The sequence below is a fragment of the Leptonotus elevatus genome, chromosome 13, assembly GCF_054856555.1.
Source record: "Leptonotus elevatus isolate MCC_2025b chromosome 13, RoL_Lele_1.0, whole genome shotgun sequence".
NCBI lineage: Eukaryota > Metazoa > Chordata > Actinopteri > Syngnathiformes > Syngnathidae > Leptonotus > Leptonotus elevatus.
Window position 1 is genome coordinate 17,979,699 of NC_141251.1, and position 18,313 is coordinate 17,998,011.

General features: G+C 39.8%; 1 protein-coding gene across 8 annotated transcripts in view; it reads left to right on the forward strand.

Moving 5' to 3' along the window:
* slit1a (slit homolog 1a (Drosophila)) overlaps nt 1–18,313 on the forward strand; it is a 119,767-nt gene that overhangs the window by 94,205 nt on the left and 7,249 nt on the right. For 3 of the 8 annotated variants that reach the window (XM_086092925.1, XM_086092926.1, XM_086092932.1), the window contains 12 exons: nt 2,080–2,148; nt 2,240–2,311; nt 2,402–2,473; nt 11,430–11,501; nt 13,789–13,952; nt 14,581–14,705; nt 14,781–14,878; nt 15,952–16,257; nt 16,345–16,482; nt 17,335–17,563; nt 17,638–17,768; nt 17,870–18,063. In XM_086092925.1, the coding sequence (XP_085949051.1) occupies nt 2,080–2,148; nt 2,240–2,311; nt 2,402–2,473; nt 11,430–11,501; nt 13,789–13,952; nt 14,581–14,705; nt 14,781–14,878; nt 15,952–16,257; nt 16,345–16,482; nt 17,335–17,563; nt 17,638–17,768; nt 17,870–18,063 (1,670 nt within the window). The remainder of the gene's footprint in view (nt 1–2,079; nt 2,149–2,239; nt 2,312–2,401; nt 2,474–11,429; nt 11,502–13,788; nt 13,953–14,580; nt 14,706–14,780; nt 14,879–15,951; nt 16,258–16,344; nt 16,483–17,334; nt 17,564–17,637; nt 17,769–17,869; nt 18,064–18,313) is intronic. The other 5 variants (XM_086092930.1, XM_086092931.1, XM_086092928.1 and 2 more) reach the window with 3 other exon arrangements.

The window sequence follows — 18,313 nt, forward strand, 5'->3', positions numbered from 1 at the left end:
TCGGGCCTCGCACTGATGTCACTCTCTTACTTGTGGCCAAGGATCTGTGTGTGTGTGTGCGTGTGATAGTGTGTGTGCGCATACTTGTGTCAGGGCCAAAAGCCTGTCTACGGGAGCATAGGGGAGCAAGAGGACATTTTAATGAGCACTTTTCAATGGAAAGGGGAGGGAATGGAACTTTCCAATACTGCTGTGAGTGGTTCGCGCGCCACACACACACACACACACACACAGTGCAAGCCAAGAGGCCTGTCATTGTCCCAGCAGGTGTGACCAGGTGGGCCTCTCTGTTCTGGCCTTTCATGTAGTCATCTGGAGCGCTCGCAACACCGTCATTATCCAAAGTGTCCCGAGCACCATCATTACCTATCATTACCTCGCAGTCCAAAGCCCCTAACTAACCAGTTCACCCCCTCTTCAGCCCACCAACTCTTGAATACAGTTAACAAAAGCAGACGAAAGGCCCCCGCAGCTCCTCTCAGGCCATTTGTCAGGGTGGCAGCCCTCTGCTAGCACTTTGCTTTGGCAGCGTCTGCTTGCTCGCAGGCATGATGACAACCGTGGTGGCTGCGAACACACACACACACACAGGAATTGATGTTTATGTCTATGTCCAAACCTTTTCATTTGAGGGCCACATACAGAAAATCAGAAGAACACAAGGGCCACGTAATGTTATGAAGAGAGATTGTTTTTAGTCATAAAGAATTGTACAAATACTGTAACGTATTTGTGTTTTTGCATTTCTAGAAAAATGCAAATACAAAATTTATTTGTAAAAGTTACACCTATTTTTTCGACACCCTCCCTTATTTTGACCATCTCCAAAAACAATTTTATTTTAAAGAATTTTTTTATTTCAAATGTGTGCCACTGAAAAATGGATGGCGGGCCTCAAATGGCCTTCGGGCCGTAGTTTGGACACTCCTGCTCTCTAGTGTTGTTCTAAAATGTATCTTTTGTCTGTACACAGCAAAAATTGGAGTATTAAAATTACACGGTTGAATTTTTGAGTGTAATTTTAACCGTTTTCCGAGTTACATGGTGTAAAGAGTATGTTATGTCAGAGTTGATCACCTAGTGTTAGATTAACTCTGCATTCACTCCTGCACTTCTCCAATTTGATTCCCAGCTAGATTGGGAAACACTGACAATTAACCAATGTTCAATAAAAAAATGTGACATGTACGTTATGTTAATATGTTCAAACATACTCGCAAGTACATTTGAACATACTTGCAAATACGATTGGACATAACTTGCGAGTACGTTCCAACGTACTTATTGACTAAATGCTACAAACATGGCATATTTTCCCCAAATGCATTATGCTTAACCGAAATCATGCACTGCATACATAATTATGAATCATAAAAATTACGAATAAACATTATTTTTTGAACGTGTTGGTATAATGTGGGCCCCAAATTTTTTTTTTACTTGCACTTGCACAAGGCTTTCTGGGAAAATATGCTACATTTGTAGCATTTAGCCTACAATTTGCAAGTATGTTCGAACATATTTCCCGCCAGTACGTTCGAGCGTATTTAAATATGTCGCCACGCATTGGCAGTGCGTAGTTTTCACTCACAGAGACTGGTCAAAAGTAAGATGCTTGAAATGATGTTCTTGAAAAATGTGGGATAAAGTTAATGGTCTTGAATACAAAGTTAGGCTTGTTGTTTGCTACGAAATGAAAGAAGACGTTCAACTGTAGCAATGAGGAATTTCACAGAAAATTCTCACGAATGCAACAGTTTTTGCGTGTTTGCATGCTTGGGTCGACTCCCTTCAGAAAAGCGTAAGCAACAACTCGACACATTGTAAGCCTTGATGCAACGCTTTTCTTATAACTGCTAATCCCTCTCGCGGAGAGACTTCCACTCTCTAGCAGCTGCACCGACTTGGCCGTTCCAACAAAAGCAACATATTTCTTCACATCTTGATGGAAATATAGCTTTGACCGCCAAGAAATAATAGTGATAGTAAACTACAGACAGGATTATTTCTCTCTTTAGTACATGCAGCATTAAATTATGCACTGTGCAGATGTTGGAATGAATGTCTTTTTTCCTCCAGGTATCTGGATGGAAACCAGTTCAGCGTGCTACCAAAGGAGTTGTCCTCCTTTAAGTTCCTTCAGTTGGTGTAAGTCTCACTCCTTTGTCTGATCTCAGTAAATAATAACATGAACTAAACCTGATCGATTCTCTCTTCTTTTTCTTCTTCTTTTTTTTAGAGATCTGAGCAACAACAAGATCAACTCTCTGACCAACTCATCTTTCGCCAATATGAGCCAGCTCACCACCCTGTGAGTGCCGACGGGCCTCAAACTTGCCGTCTATGCTCTCGAATCAGACAAATTGATGCAGGAATGTCTTCTTTTTTTTTCATGTCGCAGAATTTTGAGCTACAACTCCTTGCGCTGCATTCCCAAAATGGCCTTCAGTGGACTGCACTCGCTTCGGCTACTGTGAGTTCCAAAATGTTGTGCTTTATTTTAGTGCTTCTCAAACTTTTTACACCAAATTCCACCTAAAAAAAAATACTTAGCTCATTAAGTACCACCATAATTACCAACAAAGAAAGATATCAAGGCCCGAGTGTTCATCAAAAACAAGTTTTAGTCCTAAAAGTATATATTTAATATTATTCTACGTAACACACTTTAACATTATGCATATGAATATGAGGGAGGAAATGTTTAAATGATGATTGAATTCAAATGTACTGCAAATAAAAGTTTATAAATGTACCTCGATGAATATTAGTAAACAACGTTTCTAAAACAACTTCAAATTTATTTAAGTTAAACACACAAATGTACTTTAGTGAAAACTCACTAATTTCCTGTTTTTGTGTTCATTTAGACAAAAGGAGTTATTTAGCCATAATACCAAAAAACAAAAATCTATGAATCCAATGTCCAGAAGCATAATTATATGCTTCTGGACTTTGGATTTGATTGGATTGGACATTTTACTCCCATATTGGCCTGCTTAATGCTGTTTTTTTTTTTTACTCATTACCACAAATTTACATTGCAACTTTATAAATTACAACACTATTGATTTTTGTTACCACTTCCCTGAAGAAAGATGAATTCCTTATTTATTTGTATGCGTTGTTAAAGGGTTACTGCAACAAGAATGTAATATAATTCTTAGAATTAGTTTTATAAAGTGACTGACAGCATAATAGTTCACTCGCCTGATTTGCAGCTTGGGGTCAGTTCAATGACGTGATTGTGAATATATGCAGTCGTGATCAAAAGTTGACATACATTTGTAAAGAACATAATGTCATGGCTCTCCCGAGCTTCCAGGTATTTCTACAACTATGATTTTTCTCTGATAGAGTAATTGGAACGGATACTTTCTAGTCACAAAAAAAGATTCATGACATTTTGTTATTTTATGACTTTAACAGAAAAAGTGAGCAAATCTGCTGGGTCAAAAATATACATACAGAAATGCAAATTTTTGGTTGCATGTCTCTTGGCCATGTTTACTTCAATACGGCGCTTTTGGTAGCCATCCACAAGATTCTGGTCAAGTTGAATCTTTGACCACTCTTGACAGAATTGGTGCAGTTCAGTTAAATTTGTTGGCTTGCTGACACGGACTTTCTTTAGCATTATCCACATGTTCTCAATGGGGTTTAATAAGTCAGGACTTTGGGAAGGCCAAACTTTAATTCTAGCTTGATTTAGCCATGCCATTACCACTTTTGATGTGTGTTTGGGTCATTGTGCTGTTGGGACACCAAACAATGCCCAAAACACAAACTTTGAGGTGCTGAAAAAAAATAAAGTTAATCCTCCTTCTTCATTCTCCCATTTACTCTGTGTAAAGCACCAGTTCTTTGGGCAGCAAAACAGCCCCACAGCATAATACTGCCACCGCCGTGCTTGACGGTAGGCATGGTGTTGTTGGGGTTAAGGCCTCACCTTTGCTCCTCCAAACTTATTGCTGGGCATTGTGGCCAAACAGCTCCATTTTTTGTTGTGTCTGGCTACAGAACTTTGATCCAGAAGGTCTTATCTTTGTCCTTATGATCAGCAGCAAACTTCAGTTGAGCCTTAAAGTGCCACTTTTGGAGCAAGAGCTTCCTTTTTGCACGGCAGACTCCCAGTCCATAGCGATGCAAAAACACACTTGATTGTGGACAGGGGCAGCTGTATTCCAGCACCTTCTAATTCTTGGCAAATCTGCTTTTGGTGGTTCTCGGTTGACTCTTCACCCTCCTGACCAATTTTCTCTCAGCAACAGGTGATAGCTTGTATTTCCTTCCTGATCATGGCAGTGATGAACTGTGCCATGCACTTTATACTTGCGAACAATTGCTTGCACTGTTGGTCCTGGGACCTGCAGCTGCTTTGAAATGGCTCCAAACAACTTTCCTCACTTGTTCAAGTCAATGATTTGCGTTTTAGATCTGTTTTGACACCGATGAGCTCCTTTGAATGTAGCGTTGTGGGCATTGGTATCCAATGAGCACTATTACAATCGCCTCAGAGAAGTCGCAGGCACTTAAAATCACACACAAAAAGTTAAGAGGCAATGGTATGAAGCTCATTTCATTGACAAACTTTCTAAGTCACCAAAATTGCTAATTGATGTTGCTATGTATGTATATTTTTGACCCAGCAGATTTGCTCACTTTTTGTGTTAACCCCGAATAAAGTCATAAAAGAACAGAAATTCATGAATCTTTTTTGTGACTAGAAAGTATCCATTCCAATTACTCTATAAGAGAAAAGTCAGAGTTGTAGAAATAACTGGAAGTTCAGGAGAGCCATGACATTATGTTCTTTACAAGTGGATGTTAACTTTTGATTACGACTGTATTCCAAATGAATGTATTGACGGACGGACAGTTTTATGCATTACAAATAATTTACATTTAATCCACTTTAGGCACTCCAATATACTTTACCAGTAACAAGGAAACTGAGTACAGTAACACAAGAAGAAAAAGCAAACTTTTTTGAACATGCAAAATAGGCCAAGCAAGTTATTTTGAGAAATTCTGCAATCAGCCTAAATGAGTGATTAAAAAGAATATCTGACAAGAGAGGGAGAGGAGGCCAGCAGATGTTGAGAATCTTTGATAAACTCCAGAGGAGCGGGATGTCTAAACAGTTATGACAGCTTATGAATACACACACACAAACACAACCTCTGCTCCATTTTCCGCGTGTAAGTGGCAACCTCGGTATTCGGCATCCGCAGCCCACACCTCGCCGGGGGCGCTGCGCATAATCACCATGACACTGATTACCTGACAATGTTGACCCGCGCCAACCGTAATGGCTTTGACGAGCCTTTGATTGTGCCCTCTCGCTGACCGTGGGCTCCGAATGGGGAGGAATTCATCTGCTCAGTAACTGAGATGTTGGAGATAAACGTGTGCGACACTTAGATGATGAAACCCAAGCGAGATTTGGACCCGAGGCCTCGCCTTCCAACTCAAATCTACCGCCTCGCTCACTGAGGCCAGACACAGTGGAGACTCACGCGCGTGTGTGTGTGTGTGCGTGTCCAAACTTTTTTCTCTCTGAGTGCTGCATACAGAAAAAAACAAAGGCTCCTAAGACTACTTTGAACAATCTGCACCTTTATTTCTTTAATGCCTTAAAACTAATCCATAAATGAAGGTAAAGATTTATTGAACGGAAATTACAGTAAGACCCTCCATAACATGAGCTACATTCCAGACCACCCCCGCAGTAAATACAATTTGTGATATAGAAATTCCATATTGAAAGGCATGTTTTTGTAGCATTTACAACGTTTTTAAAAATACTTTTAGAATAATACAAACACATTGAAACACATATAATGTATTGAGTGATCAAAAGCAATGGATAGCAAAAATATTGCACCGTGTACCTATCCCTCTGTGTTTTTGGTAAATGTTTCTCCAAACTAACTAACGTAACGTATCATCTCACTATGTATATCAATAATCATGGTCAAAGATTTACATAATAAAACTATTGTATCGCCGTCACTTTCTATAGGTGTAAAAAGCAGGATTACTGAGGACATTCAATATTTTTTTTACATCAGCTGCGCTGAACTACAGTACAGTACATCTACCCCCCCCCCCCCCCCCCCAAAAAAAATAATCCACAATAACCGGATCACAAAACTGGAACCTGCAGTGGAGGGGGGATTATTCTTAATATATTGTTGGTGTCGGGCCAAATCTTGCACCTGAAAAACACTCACTTACTCATGTTAGTTCAACCATTAACATTACATCAATAAAAAGAAGAAAGCCATTTTCAAGACTTTAGATTGGTCAACAATTTGTAAAAAATAACACCCACCCGTGTGGACTGATCAACATTCAACAGTTGAAATTTTTGAAAAAATATTAAATTTAAATGTATTAGATTGGCCACCCTGGTGTAGACGCATTGGCCTCCCATATGTGCTTGTAGCAGGCGCACTTTAAAAAAAAAATACTAGTGACATTAAAGCTTTTTACAGTAGGATTTAACTGAAGCCCCCATCATTACTCCACACAAAGCCTGAGAGGCCTTTTAGCGCCCGACAAGAGCGAATCTCGGCCGTCATTAGCTTGATGTCGCCTCGCTTGCCTTGCAAGCGCCGCTTTGATCCCTAATGAAGCGCCATCCGTTATTTCTGCTCTTACTCACTCACGCCAGACCCGCTTCCACGAGACTGCCTGGGCGACGCCATGTGAACCCCACCTTGCCGCCGAAAGCCACACACACACACATGCTTGTCCTGTAGATAGATCTACATTTACATATTTTTCAAAAGGTATTTTAGTATTTGGATGCTGACTTAAAAGTAAAATTTGGGTTTTTACCTGTTGAGGGAATGGGGTGGGTTTCCATCCACCTATTTTTATTCGAATTTTCAAGAATTGAGAAAAATAAACTGAATGGAAACGGCAGAAATTCGAAAAAAGGCCCAAAATTCGCAAAAAAATTTACGCTTGGAGGGGGTATGTTAAGATATGTTTGGGAAGACGAAGAAACACGATTCTTTTTATAATTAATTAAAGCAAAAAAACATGAATGCAATTTTAGATGGCTTTATTAACATCAGCTCTCAATGTAACGACACACTTCACTTACATGCGGGAAGGAAGCCAACTAGACAAACTACTTGCGTTCGATCCGTCAAAACCAACATTCCCACCTGGAACTGCCCATTGTCCCAAAGTTCCGTCACTACAACGTCATCTCGCGGCGATGGAAACGGGCAAGTCGCATGTCCAGTTTGCACATTTTCACAAAATTCGCATAAAAATTTCAAAACATTTGGATGGAAACCTGACTACTAACTGCAAGCAAGTCACAGCCATCCTTTTAAAATGTTGTGATTTACCAGTGCAGCTGGTGGCACTCATGAAACCAATTCCCAATCAGGCCACTCTCCCTTGCACTGATTGGTCAATTGCCGTAACAGCTGTGAATTAATCTGAAGCCCCGTCCAAACGGAAGCAAAGCCAGCTTCGTTCCTCAAACAAATCTCGTACACACAGAAGCATTTCAAGACTTGTATGTGTCCAAAAGAAGACGCTGAGGACGTTTAACGGCTGTAATGTATATGCCAAGTCTGGAGTGGCGCTGTAGCGCAGCCACAGGGAGTTAACGGAAAGCGTCGAAGAAGAATCAGCGAAGAAGACAAATACTTTTTTTCTAACTTTATTGCAATCTACAGACAAACATGGCTTTGCATGTATCGAAACAACATGAAACAGAGGAACACAGGAGAAGTGAAAATGGCGGGTGATTCAAGTACAACACCCCTTGTTGAACGTGGGAATAAAGAAGCAAAATAATTTTGCTACAAAAGCATAAGCAAGCTAAGGAGGCTGGGCGAGAATTGGCGCATACGTCATCAATCTGCAACAATGCGTCGTCATCGAGCTGCGACCATTACGTCATCACTGGAGGAGTATCCTGCATATGGTGTCCAGACAGACACCATTTTGAAATCTTTCCACCGGTTCCAAAAGTGATCGGTTTCAAGCTCCGAAATCGCGCCATTGTGTGGACGAACGGCCTAAACAGTATTTTCTCTTACTCTTACATTTGGTTCCTTTACTCTATGTGGCCACAAAACTAAAGCAACAATGAGCTCCAATTAATGAGTTTCGACTTTAAGACCCAAGTTCAAAGTTTGGAGCTTCACACAAAGCGTCAAAGGCGTGAGAGCGGGATAGTCGCACACCCTGAGGTGCCGACGCCTTTACCAAGCTGCACCTCTGGCTTTACGCTGCAGTAAAGACGAGAAGCATCATTAACGCTTCAAACGCAACACTGGGTTCGAACCTGGCACGGGCTTTGTGCGGTTTTGCTCCGAGTGAGATTCCACATGGGTGTATGAAGTTTGTGGTTTTGAGCTGCCTATTAAGAAGATGCTAATTGGCTTGCTGAGTATTTGGTGTGAGTGATCATGGGGGGGGGGGGGGGGGGGGGGCAAGACAGATCCCCGGGTCTGGCCCATATGCTGGAAAGTGACATTAATCCAAACAAAATAAGAGGAAAAAATATAGAAATGACTTGCTGGGTTAAGCTTTACGTCAAAAATTAAGACTTATTACAGGAGTGCAGGTACATGCAACATAATGTAGATTTTTTTTTTTTTATCCTGATCTAGCCTGCACAAGATGTGAAAAGCGCCATGAAAATTATGTGATTTCATGATGCACAGCTGCACACAAAACAAAGAGAGGATGTCACTATGAGAGCGGATCAGGATGCTTCCCGGAGACTCCCTGGCTCCCATGAGCGCTCTGCCAGGCTGGCACACTGCTGGCTGGCTGGCTGGCTGGCTGGCTGGCACACGCGGCCACCACTTGCTGGCCACTCGCTCATAAGCATCCGCCTCCACATTCAGGCCATTAAAATGTCTCAAGACACTTTCATTGTGTTTAGTGTGGCTGTGCCAGTTGCTTTGCCCTGACTGGTATTACCCGCAGCATTGTGGGTGGGAAGGAAGTGTTCAGTTCTTAAGGGAGAGGATGAGACATTTTTACAGAAGAAACGTACATGATTCATTTTCCTACAATAGACATGGCAGGAGGTGGCTGCAGTAGACAAATATTTTACTCAAGTAAGATTCATGTTCCTTTAAGAGATCTTTACTAATTTTACAATTTTGAGCAGTAAAATGTTAATATTTCATCTATCATGAATTTGATAACATCATTATTTTTTCATGTACAATTCAAACCTTAAAAATACGTTTTGCCAGTTGCTGTTGACTGAAAATGACAGCACGTGATGGGCTCAGGCTTTTTTTTTTTTTGTTCTTAAGCCATGTGTCTTTTTACGTGCTAATTTTGTCTTTGACGTATGAATGTACTTTTTGCTACCAGACACCCTTCTTATCTTATCTAACAACCAATCACGGCTCAACTTCCATAAGCACGTAAGCAACTTACTTAAGTATTGGTTGTTACCTGACCCTCAACAAGTGATGTCATTTTCAGTCGTTTCAAAAGTTTCAAAATGTGTTTTTAAAGGTGTTACTTGTACGTGAAAAAAATGGCATTATCAATTTAAAGATAGAAAAAACTATTTTTTACTGCTGAAAATTTCTAAATTAGTAAAGTATCCCTTTAAGAATAATGGGACTTAAAGGAAAAAGCAGTCCAAATAATTACTTGAGTACAGAAGTGTATTGCTGCCACACCAGGAAAAAACTAACAAACAAGAGCTATATCACGTTTTAACATGATAATTATTACCTTAAAACATGAAACTTATGTAAGTGTGAAAATGATCATGTAAAAACATGATATGGCTCTTGTTTTGTTTCTTTTATCTGGTGTGGCAGCAATATGCTTCTGTACTTGAGTAACTAGTAACTACTCATTGAAAAAAAAAAACATGTACTAAATAACTGGTGAATAACTTTTTTTTTAAATAACTAGACTAAGTGCAATTTCTGCAGAAATTGTGTGGGAATGCTGAAAGCTGAATGCTAATAGCTGAATGCTTATGGAGTAAATTGAAAGATAAATTATGTGAAGATTACAAATACAAAGTAGTAATTGTAGTTGAATGATAAATTAATAAAAAGTCCACTTGGAGACGGGAGTTTTAGAAGCAAGTTAAAATGTATATGGAAAAGTGCTATCGGAAAGTACCCTCAATTCATTTAGATGGAAAAGTGGAACAAATGATATCCAATTGAATAATATATGAATATATGAATATATATATATATATATATATATATATATATATATATATATATATATAGCACTCAATAGCAGTACCCTCCATTCATTTAGATGGAAAAGTAGAACTATGATAGTCAGTTGGTATACATGTATATCCCTTACCATAATTGCCATGGATATATTTGCAATGTACAGTCAGAAGTGGGATTCCTTCCAGGAAGCGACCTCCCGGTTACTGGACAAGGCAATTTACCAAATGTGCCACTGAGCAGTATCTGACAGCTGCTAATGATGGTCAATTGTATGTATGGAAGTGGTACTTAGAAAAAGATCAATATTAGTCCCATTGAAAATAAATGGGGGAAGGTTGATATTTAACGTTAAATTGTGTGAATACTGTAAGTAATGTGGAATCAGACGATAAATACCACAAAAGGCGTGAATTTTTGAAGCAAGTAAGTTGAAATTTGAACGGTGTAAATGGAAAGTATTACTTGGGAGTTGTTTCACGGCAAAAAAATTGTGGAGAATGAAAATCACAATAACATACATTCCCACAACAAGAACGTCAAATAGACAAAATTTAAAAAAATAAATAACAATATACCTAGCTTAAAAAATAATAAGTTAAGTCTTTATTAAAAATAAAAAATAAACTTTGTAAAATAACATGAATTAAGGCAAATTCAGCTACAAGAGGTCTTTCTTTGTTTACAACTCATGAAACAGCACAATTGGCACACCAGGCAGCGGTTACATTGAAAATCAAAGTAACGTTTTTGTAGGCTAAAATGTGGACATTTTTAGGCAGATACAGATAATAGCGCATGAGCCATGCTTCATGTAAATTAGCCACTTTGACAACTTGGTTTCTGTGTGGGGCTTCGGAGAGTCTACATGTGACTGCCTGGCAAAATGTAGTCAAAACGTCGCTAGTGGTCTGATTGGATATGAAAAACAAAACGGCAGAAGATAAAACTGGGTTCAACCATTGCTTGATTGAGCTGACTGATCTCATTCATCTGCTGTCAATTATACAATATATTTAATTTCATACTCTCAGATAGTGTTGATTTAGCTTTTACAGAAGTGTCAATATACGTTTTGTGTTTTGCTCATTGAAACACCATCTTATCATCATAAGTCACATGACTTGACTTATGACTGACTTAACTCAAGTGACGACTTGACTGGAATTGCTTGATGTCTTCCACTTTAACTTGTGACTTACTCCCACCTCTGCCTGTAAGGTCTCTCCATGGCAACGAAATCTCCGAGCTTCCTGATGGCATCTTCGGTGACGTGGCGGCTCTCTCCCACTTGTAAGCAACACACACACACACACACACACACGCGCGCTCTGTTCACCATCTTATCTAATAGCATCTGCACACACGCAGTCTTACATACACATGCTTTGAGGCAGCAGTGTGGCACACAGTGACCAGTTTGTAGTCCTCTTTGGTGGGTTCGACCTCCCTCCCCTAACTCTAATTAACCGCTCTGTGGTTAAACTTCACACAGAGCCCCCCGCTGTCCCAATTCAATCTTCAAAACACATACTCGCTCAGATAGTCCAAACAGATCTGCGTGTTTGTTTATGTCTGCACTTTTTTTGCACACGTCATTCCCGAATCTTGATCAATAGATTTATCGAGCCGAGAGGTGTGGTGGCAAAACGGAGGGCGGGGCCATTGATCTTTGCTCGCGGTCAAGTGGCCTCCGTGTTTGCGGATGTCAGGTGTCAGCTATTCGCGCGGCCTGAAAGACGAGCCTGTGCGCCGCCTTAATGGGAGTGCATCGATTCGGGAGCGTGAAGACAAAGCCCGCATTGATTCCACCGTGACGCAAGCGCTTAAGAGCGTCTTGTGGTCACACGTTGACAGTGCGGCATGAAGGATAAATACTCTCGCCATCTCTTTTGTGTCTTCATATTTGCACTCAAACTTCACACAGAACTGACTCTGATGCAGGGGCGGACTTCACATTTGGCAAACACAGGTAGTTGCCTGCAGTCCCAAAATTTCCAGGGGCCCCCCAAATGTCTTGTAACAACATATTAGTAAAATATCTTTAAAGAAATAACATCCCGATTAATGTTGAGCTGGCTTCATTTTTAGGACTAGTACCAGTTTCTCAAATTGCACTTTTTAGTTAATATTTTAACAGTAAAATTATGTTAAGGGCCCCACCATGACTGGGTTTGGCTTGGGGCCACAAATGACTAAATATGCCCCAGCTCTGGGGTACTTTATCTTTGTAAAAGGTCTAGAGAGACACCTGCTGGTAGTGCAGGGTACTACACTAATACAGCTGGATTGGAAAACTGGAAATAGTCAAATATTCTACAATTACTTTCTTGATATTTTAAAAGTGTATAAATAAACAAACAAATAAATCAATAAACATTTTAAAATATACTGAGTAAAAGTGAATGAAAATGCCATAGTATAAATAAAACTAAGTTTAGCTGAGTTTAACTTTGTTGTTTTTAAACCCAGATTGAGCACTTTGGTCAGTAACTGCTGTTTTGAAAAGTGCTGAGCAAACAAAGTACACTGCAAAAACTAAAATCTTAAATAAGATATAATTTCTTAAATTTAACCTTAATTTGCTTATTTTGATTTGCCAAGTCAGACAAGATCATTGTGCTTATTTTAAAATACTTATTACTTAATTATCTTATTTGATCAATCAGATCAACAGCCAGTTTTAAGTACTGTGAAGGTTAAAACAAGCATTTCCCACATTTTAAGATGGCAACTAACCAACATTAAAGGCCCTGAACTCGGGTTTCATAAATTTTCTTATTTTAAGATTTTGCATAATCTAGTAATAAGATAAATGGAAAAAAATACAAGTATGAAAACAGACGGGTGTAATATGGTTAAGTTCATTGTATTTACTAAGCTCATTTTTCCATTTCACAGTACCTGCTCAGTGGTCTAGTGGTAGAGTCCCTACCCTCAGACTTGAAGGTTATGGGTTCAATTCCTGGCTAGGTCATGACAAAGAAATTGGGACCTGTTATCTCCCTGCTTGACACTCAGGCTAAGTTATCCAAGCGTTAAAAAAAAAATACTCATGTATTTTAAGTCGACTTTACTTGTTTTTAGTCTAAAAATACTATTTTCAAGACCGCAGTGGTTGATATGGGCCTAGTATTATTTTCTTATTTTTCAAAATCTTACAGGTACATTTAAGTTAGAATTTCTTGTTCTGTTGGCATATAATTTTGCTTATTTGAAGTAAAAAAAAAAAAATCTCATTTTACTATATTTTTTTCTTACATTTTTTAAGTCCTTTTTGCAGTGTACTCATTTCTAACACACAATTAAATATTTTGTTGCTTTCCACCTCTGGGATTTACCTATCATTTGGCAAGTTAATGGCAAACGTCAGTGGGCTCAGTACGATACTTGCTCTAAAGGTCAGCTATATGTGAATCACTACACCATTAGGGGAGAGAAAACTGCGTGTACGTAGTCTGTTAAAAGTGACGGTCCACAAGTGTTAAATGGACATATTGGCCAATAACTGACACTTCCGGTATTCGTCATGACAAGATTTGATGATGTTGAGAGATTGTTTCCACTGGTATTTTCTCAGAGCAATCGGCGCCAACCCGCTGTACTGCGACTGCCGCCTGCGCTGGTTGTCGGACTGGGTGAAGACCGGTTACAAAGAGCCCGGTATCGCCCGCTGTGCTGGTCCACGTGGTCTGGAGGGCAAACTCCTGCTCACCACGCCAGCAAAGAAGTTTGAATGCACGGGTGAGATACATTTGCGTCAAATGTACACAGGGGTTATTTTCCATTATGCTTATTTTTATTTCGTTTGGACTTTTGTTTTTTAATTCAGGTAGTTTTCATTTGATTTTAGAGTGGGTTTGTTCATTTTTATTTAGTTTTTAGTTTTTGTTGGGTCTTTATTTGTTTTATTCTTAGTTGGGGGTTTTTATGGAGTGTTTGTGGCTTGCAAATCATAAAAGGTCAGTAGTAGTGTGTTATAAAGTCAACTATAGCGGTGGCTGTTTGACTTTTTCTTCTGCACAGCAGCACAGTAATACCAAAGTAAATATACTGTATACTAAACTGAACAACTATTTTAATTTAATTGACAAAGACAAAAACGAAAGACATTTTCGCTATAATTATAGTGTTACTTAGTTAAATAAATAAAAAAGTAGTTTCAATTAGTTGTCTTTTTTTGACTCTCCTTTGTATTTTGTGTCATTAACGAAAATGTTTAATTTTAGTTATTTCGAGTTTATGTTGATTGACGTACACTCAGAACATTAGGTATACCTGGCTGTACCTGTTTCCTGAAAATGTTACGTTTTTATGAAGTTTTTGTCTTGAAAGTTCTGCTGCTTACCTTATGTTTCTTCCACCCACGTAGGTGAGGTAGACACAGCGGTGCTGGCCAAGTGTAACCCGTGTCTGTCCAGCCCGTGTCAGAACCAGGGCGTGTGTCATAGCGACCCGGTGGACATCTACAGGTGCAACTGCGCTCCAGGATTCAAGGTCAGTCTGGTTCCGGGAGCGCGCTCACCGGAGACGTGGACGTCTTGCTGGTCTGATCATGGATTGTGATGTCAGGGCAAGAACTGCGAGATGGCTCTCAACGCCTGCGTCAGCAACCCTTGTGCCAACGGAGGGCGATGCCAAGTGGATGAGGAGGACGAGGGACAATACAGGTGAGGAAGGTCATCCAGGATGCCTCCATAGTTGAATGCACAGATTTACGTAGATTGTAGGGGGGAAAAAACATCTTGCGGTCGAACTGTTGGTTAATTAATGTTAATTTACTATACAGGTAATATTTAATGCAGCATTTTTCCGCAAGTGTGTGACTTTAATCATCCTTTCCCCCACCCTTAAATTCTTTGTGTAAAACTTTTTTTTTCTTTCACACAAGTGCAAAACAAAGATATATATTATATTATTTGGTAATAATGTTCAGATTTCAAGTTTTTTTTTAAAATCATTTCTTAACTGTCACACTAGTATAAAAAGAAGTTAAACATTAGAAGAACACTTCATTTTTTGGAATTTTCCTATGCGTAAAAGTAAGTTGACCACTGTGTTAACTTTCATAAAAAGTTAACCATTAGATTTTACAATTTTGCGCAATTCATTTTTAAAGTTAACTTTAAAAAAAATTGAAAGTAACAAAAAAAATCACTTATTATCTGATTTGGATTTTGTGCAACCCATTTTAAACATTCTTAAATATCCTGCAAAGCAAAAATATGCAAGTCAAATAATAGTTAGTTTTAATAATAGAATAATAATAATGAATGTTTTAAAATATTTTTTATCATATGACTTTTAATGACTTATAATTATTAATCAATTAACCAACCAAAACATGTGAAATGTATACACTGTATTTAATATATATATATATATATATATATATATATATATATATATATATATATATATATATATATATATATATATTCTTATTTTATATTTTAAATATTTTATTTACAATAATTAATCAATTATTTAATTGGTTAAATTAATGTAAAAATGAATAAATGCATTTGCAGTCAAAGTTCAAACCTTAAAGCTTTAAAACTGTATTTTTAAGGATTTAACTTTGGAGTTAAAGCGAGTTTAAAGCTGTATATTAAAAGCTTTAACTCCTGAATTACATCTTAAACGCTTTAACTTTGACAGCTTGCGAATATAAATGCTTTAAGCTCACTCAGCCAAAGTCTCACAAGACATGCTGATGCGTGTGTGCGTGTGTGTTTTGCAGCTGCACATGTCCACAGGGTTTCGAGGGCCCCGCCTGCCAGACCAACATTGACGACTGCGAGGACAATGACTGCGAGAACGGCGCCACCTGCATGGATGGGGTCAACAACTACACTTGTTTTTGTGCTCCCTACTACGCAGGTACCACGACGCATGAGCCAGCATTCTATAACTTCATCTTGCTGCTTGTAATATGCCAAATGATGCGTGCAGGGGAGATGTGCGAGGAAATGGAGGATGTGTGCGCCCCAGGAAGAAGCCCCTGCCAACATCAGTCTACCTGCCTCATCACCTCCTCTGGGCCCAAGTCAGTGATTGGGGGGAAAAAAAACATTTGGAAAACAAAAATGGTGAAGACATATTATAAGTGAAGTGTTGCGTTTGTGCGCGTCAGGTGCGTGTGCGCTCCTGGTTACGTGGGTGACGACTGCAGTGTGGACTACGACGACTGCCAGGAGCATCGCTGTCAGAATGGAGCCCGGTGTGTGGACGAGCTGAACGGGTACACGTGCCAGTGTGAGGAAGGTTACAGGTAAGCATACACATAGTAAAAACATTTAAAAAATATTAATAATAATACAATAATAAACTCTTTAAAGCTTGAACCATGAAATATATGAGAGAAAATTCTGATTCTTTGTAAATAGAGTATTTATTGGTCCTTTTGAATAAACAAAAACTTCTTCTTTTTTTTAAATCAATGACTGTCAGAAAAGCCATCAGCTGGGTGATACTGCCATCTAATGGACCATCCGTGCAATGCATGTATCAGATGATATACATTGGGGTTTTAATGGGGGAAAATATTATACTCATGAACTAGAGGGCTCAGAATGTCTTGTATTTAACTAATTTTCTCCCAAAAACGTATAAATATGTTCTATTTAAATTATTACCAGTGTCCCAAAGACATATTTGTAAGTTTTTTATGTTTGTGTTTTTTATGCCAGAGCATACAGAAGGCTTTGATGCAGCCTCTGAAGCAAAGCTTGAAGCAATGGTAGCAATTACAAAAACGGCCTGCAGGTGACAGCAGAGTATAAGAGATCAACCAGGGCCATGTTTAAAACTTAGCAATATTCGAATGATAATTGCTGCAAAACGGAAACAGATAGAAATATACTTTCTTCCTGATAAAAGAAGATACCCTAATCTTTCTTTTGGTAGGTTCCATGTTTTTTAGCAATATTCTGTGGACCTTGCAAAATCTGTCAAAATCCAGTAAAACAGCCGGGAGCAAAGGGGGTTGCTTCAGTGAAAATGGCTGGGAGTGAATGAGTTAATATGATATGTTTGGCTTTATTGGGTTAAAGTTGGAAAAATTGGAATGACAAAAAAATATCTACTTTTATATGATGCTTCCTATTTCTTATTCTGCACACAGCGGTCAGTTGTGTGAGGTTCCTCCTTCGCCGTTGTCCCTGTGCGAGCTGGCCGACTGTCAGAACGACGCCCCCTGTGTTGAGCGGGGCGGCCGCGCCCTCTGCCAGTGCCCCCCGGAGTTTGGCGGGCCGCGCTGCGAGAAGCTGGTCAGCGTCAATTTTGTGGACAGAGACTCTTACCTGCTGCTGTCCGACCTCAAGAACTGGCCGCAGGCCAACATCACCCTGCAGGTCCGCACCGTCGGTGCTCCGCCTCCTGCATGATTCTTATACTGACTCCTCTTGCCCCCCTGCTTTGTCCGCAGGTTTCCACGGCGGAGGATAACGGCATCCTCTTGTACAACGGAGACAATGATCACATTGCGGTGGAGCTGTACCAAGGTCACGTCAAGGTCAGCTACGACCCAGGCAGCCAGCCCGGCCACGCCATCTACAGGTCAGCCACTCCCTCTACACCCCCCCCCCCCACCCCACATCCCCCAGTGACATCATCGACCGTTATTTCAGTTCTCACATTCATTTCCTCCCCTCCACCAGCGCCGAGACCATCAACGACGGTCAGTTCCACACGGTGGAGCTGGTCACGTTGGACCAGATGGTGAACTTGTCCATCGACGGGGGTCTTCCAACCACCATGGACAGCTTCGGGGCGGTGCGGCCCCTCAACGGAGAGGCTCCACTATATGTGGGGGGTAGGGGCCCTCTCCAGAACACACCTCCCTCCTCTTCAGGCACTCTTAACTACTACACTACTGTCAATCATCCCCCCCCTCCCCTCCACCAGAACCTAAAGCTCCTCTCATCTCCTCATCATCATTTGGAATTGAGGCATCCATGATTGAGTTTGCAACCCTCAAAAATAGACCACTAGGGGTATTCTCCAGTGCATTGAAGTGTTCATCAATAATTAGATGGAGGTTTTATTTTTATATTATTGTTAACTACTCTAACATTAAACACAGCTTGTACTTAAATATAGGA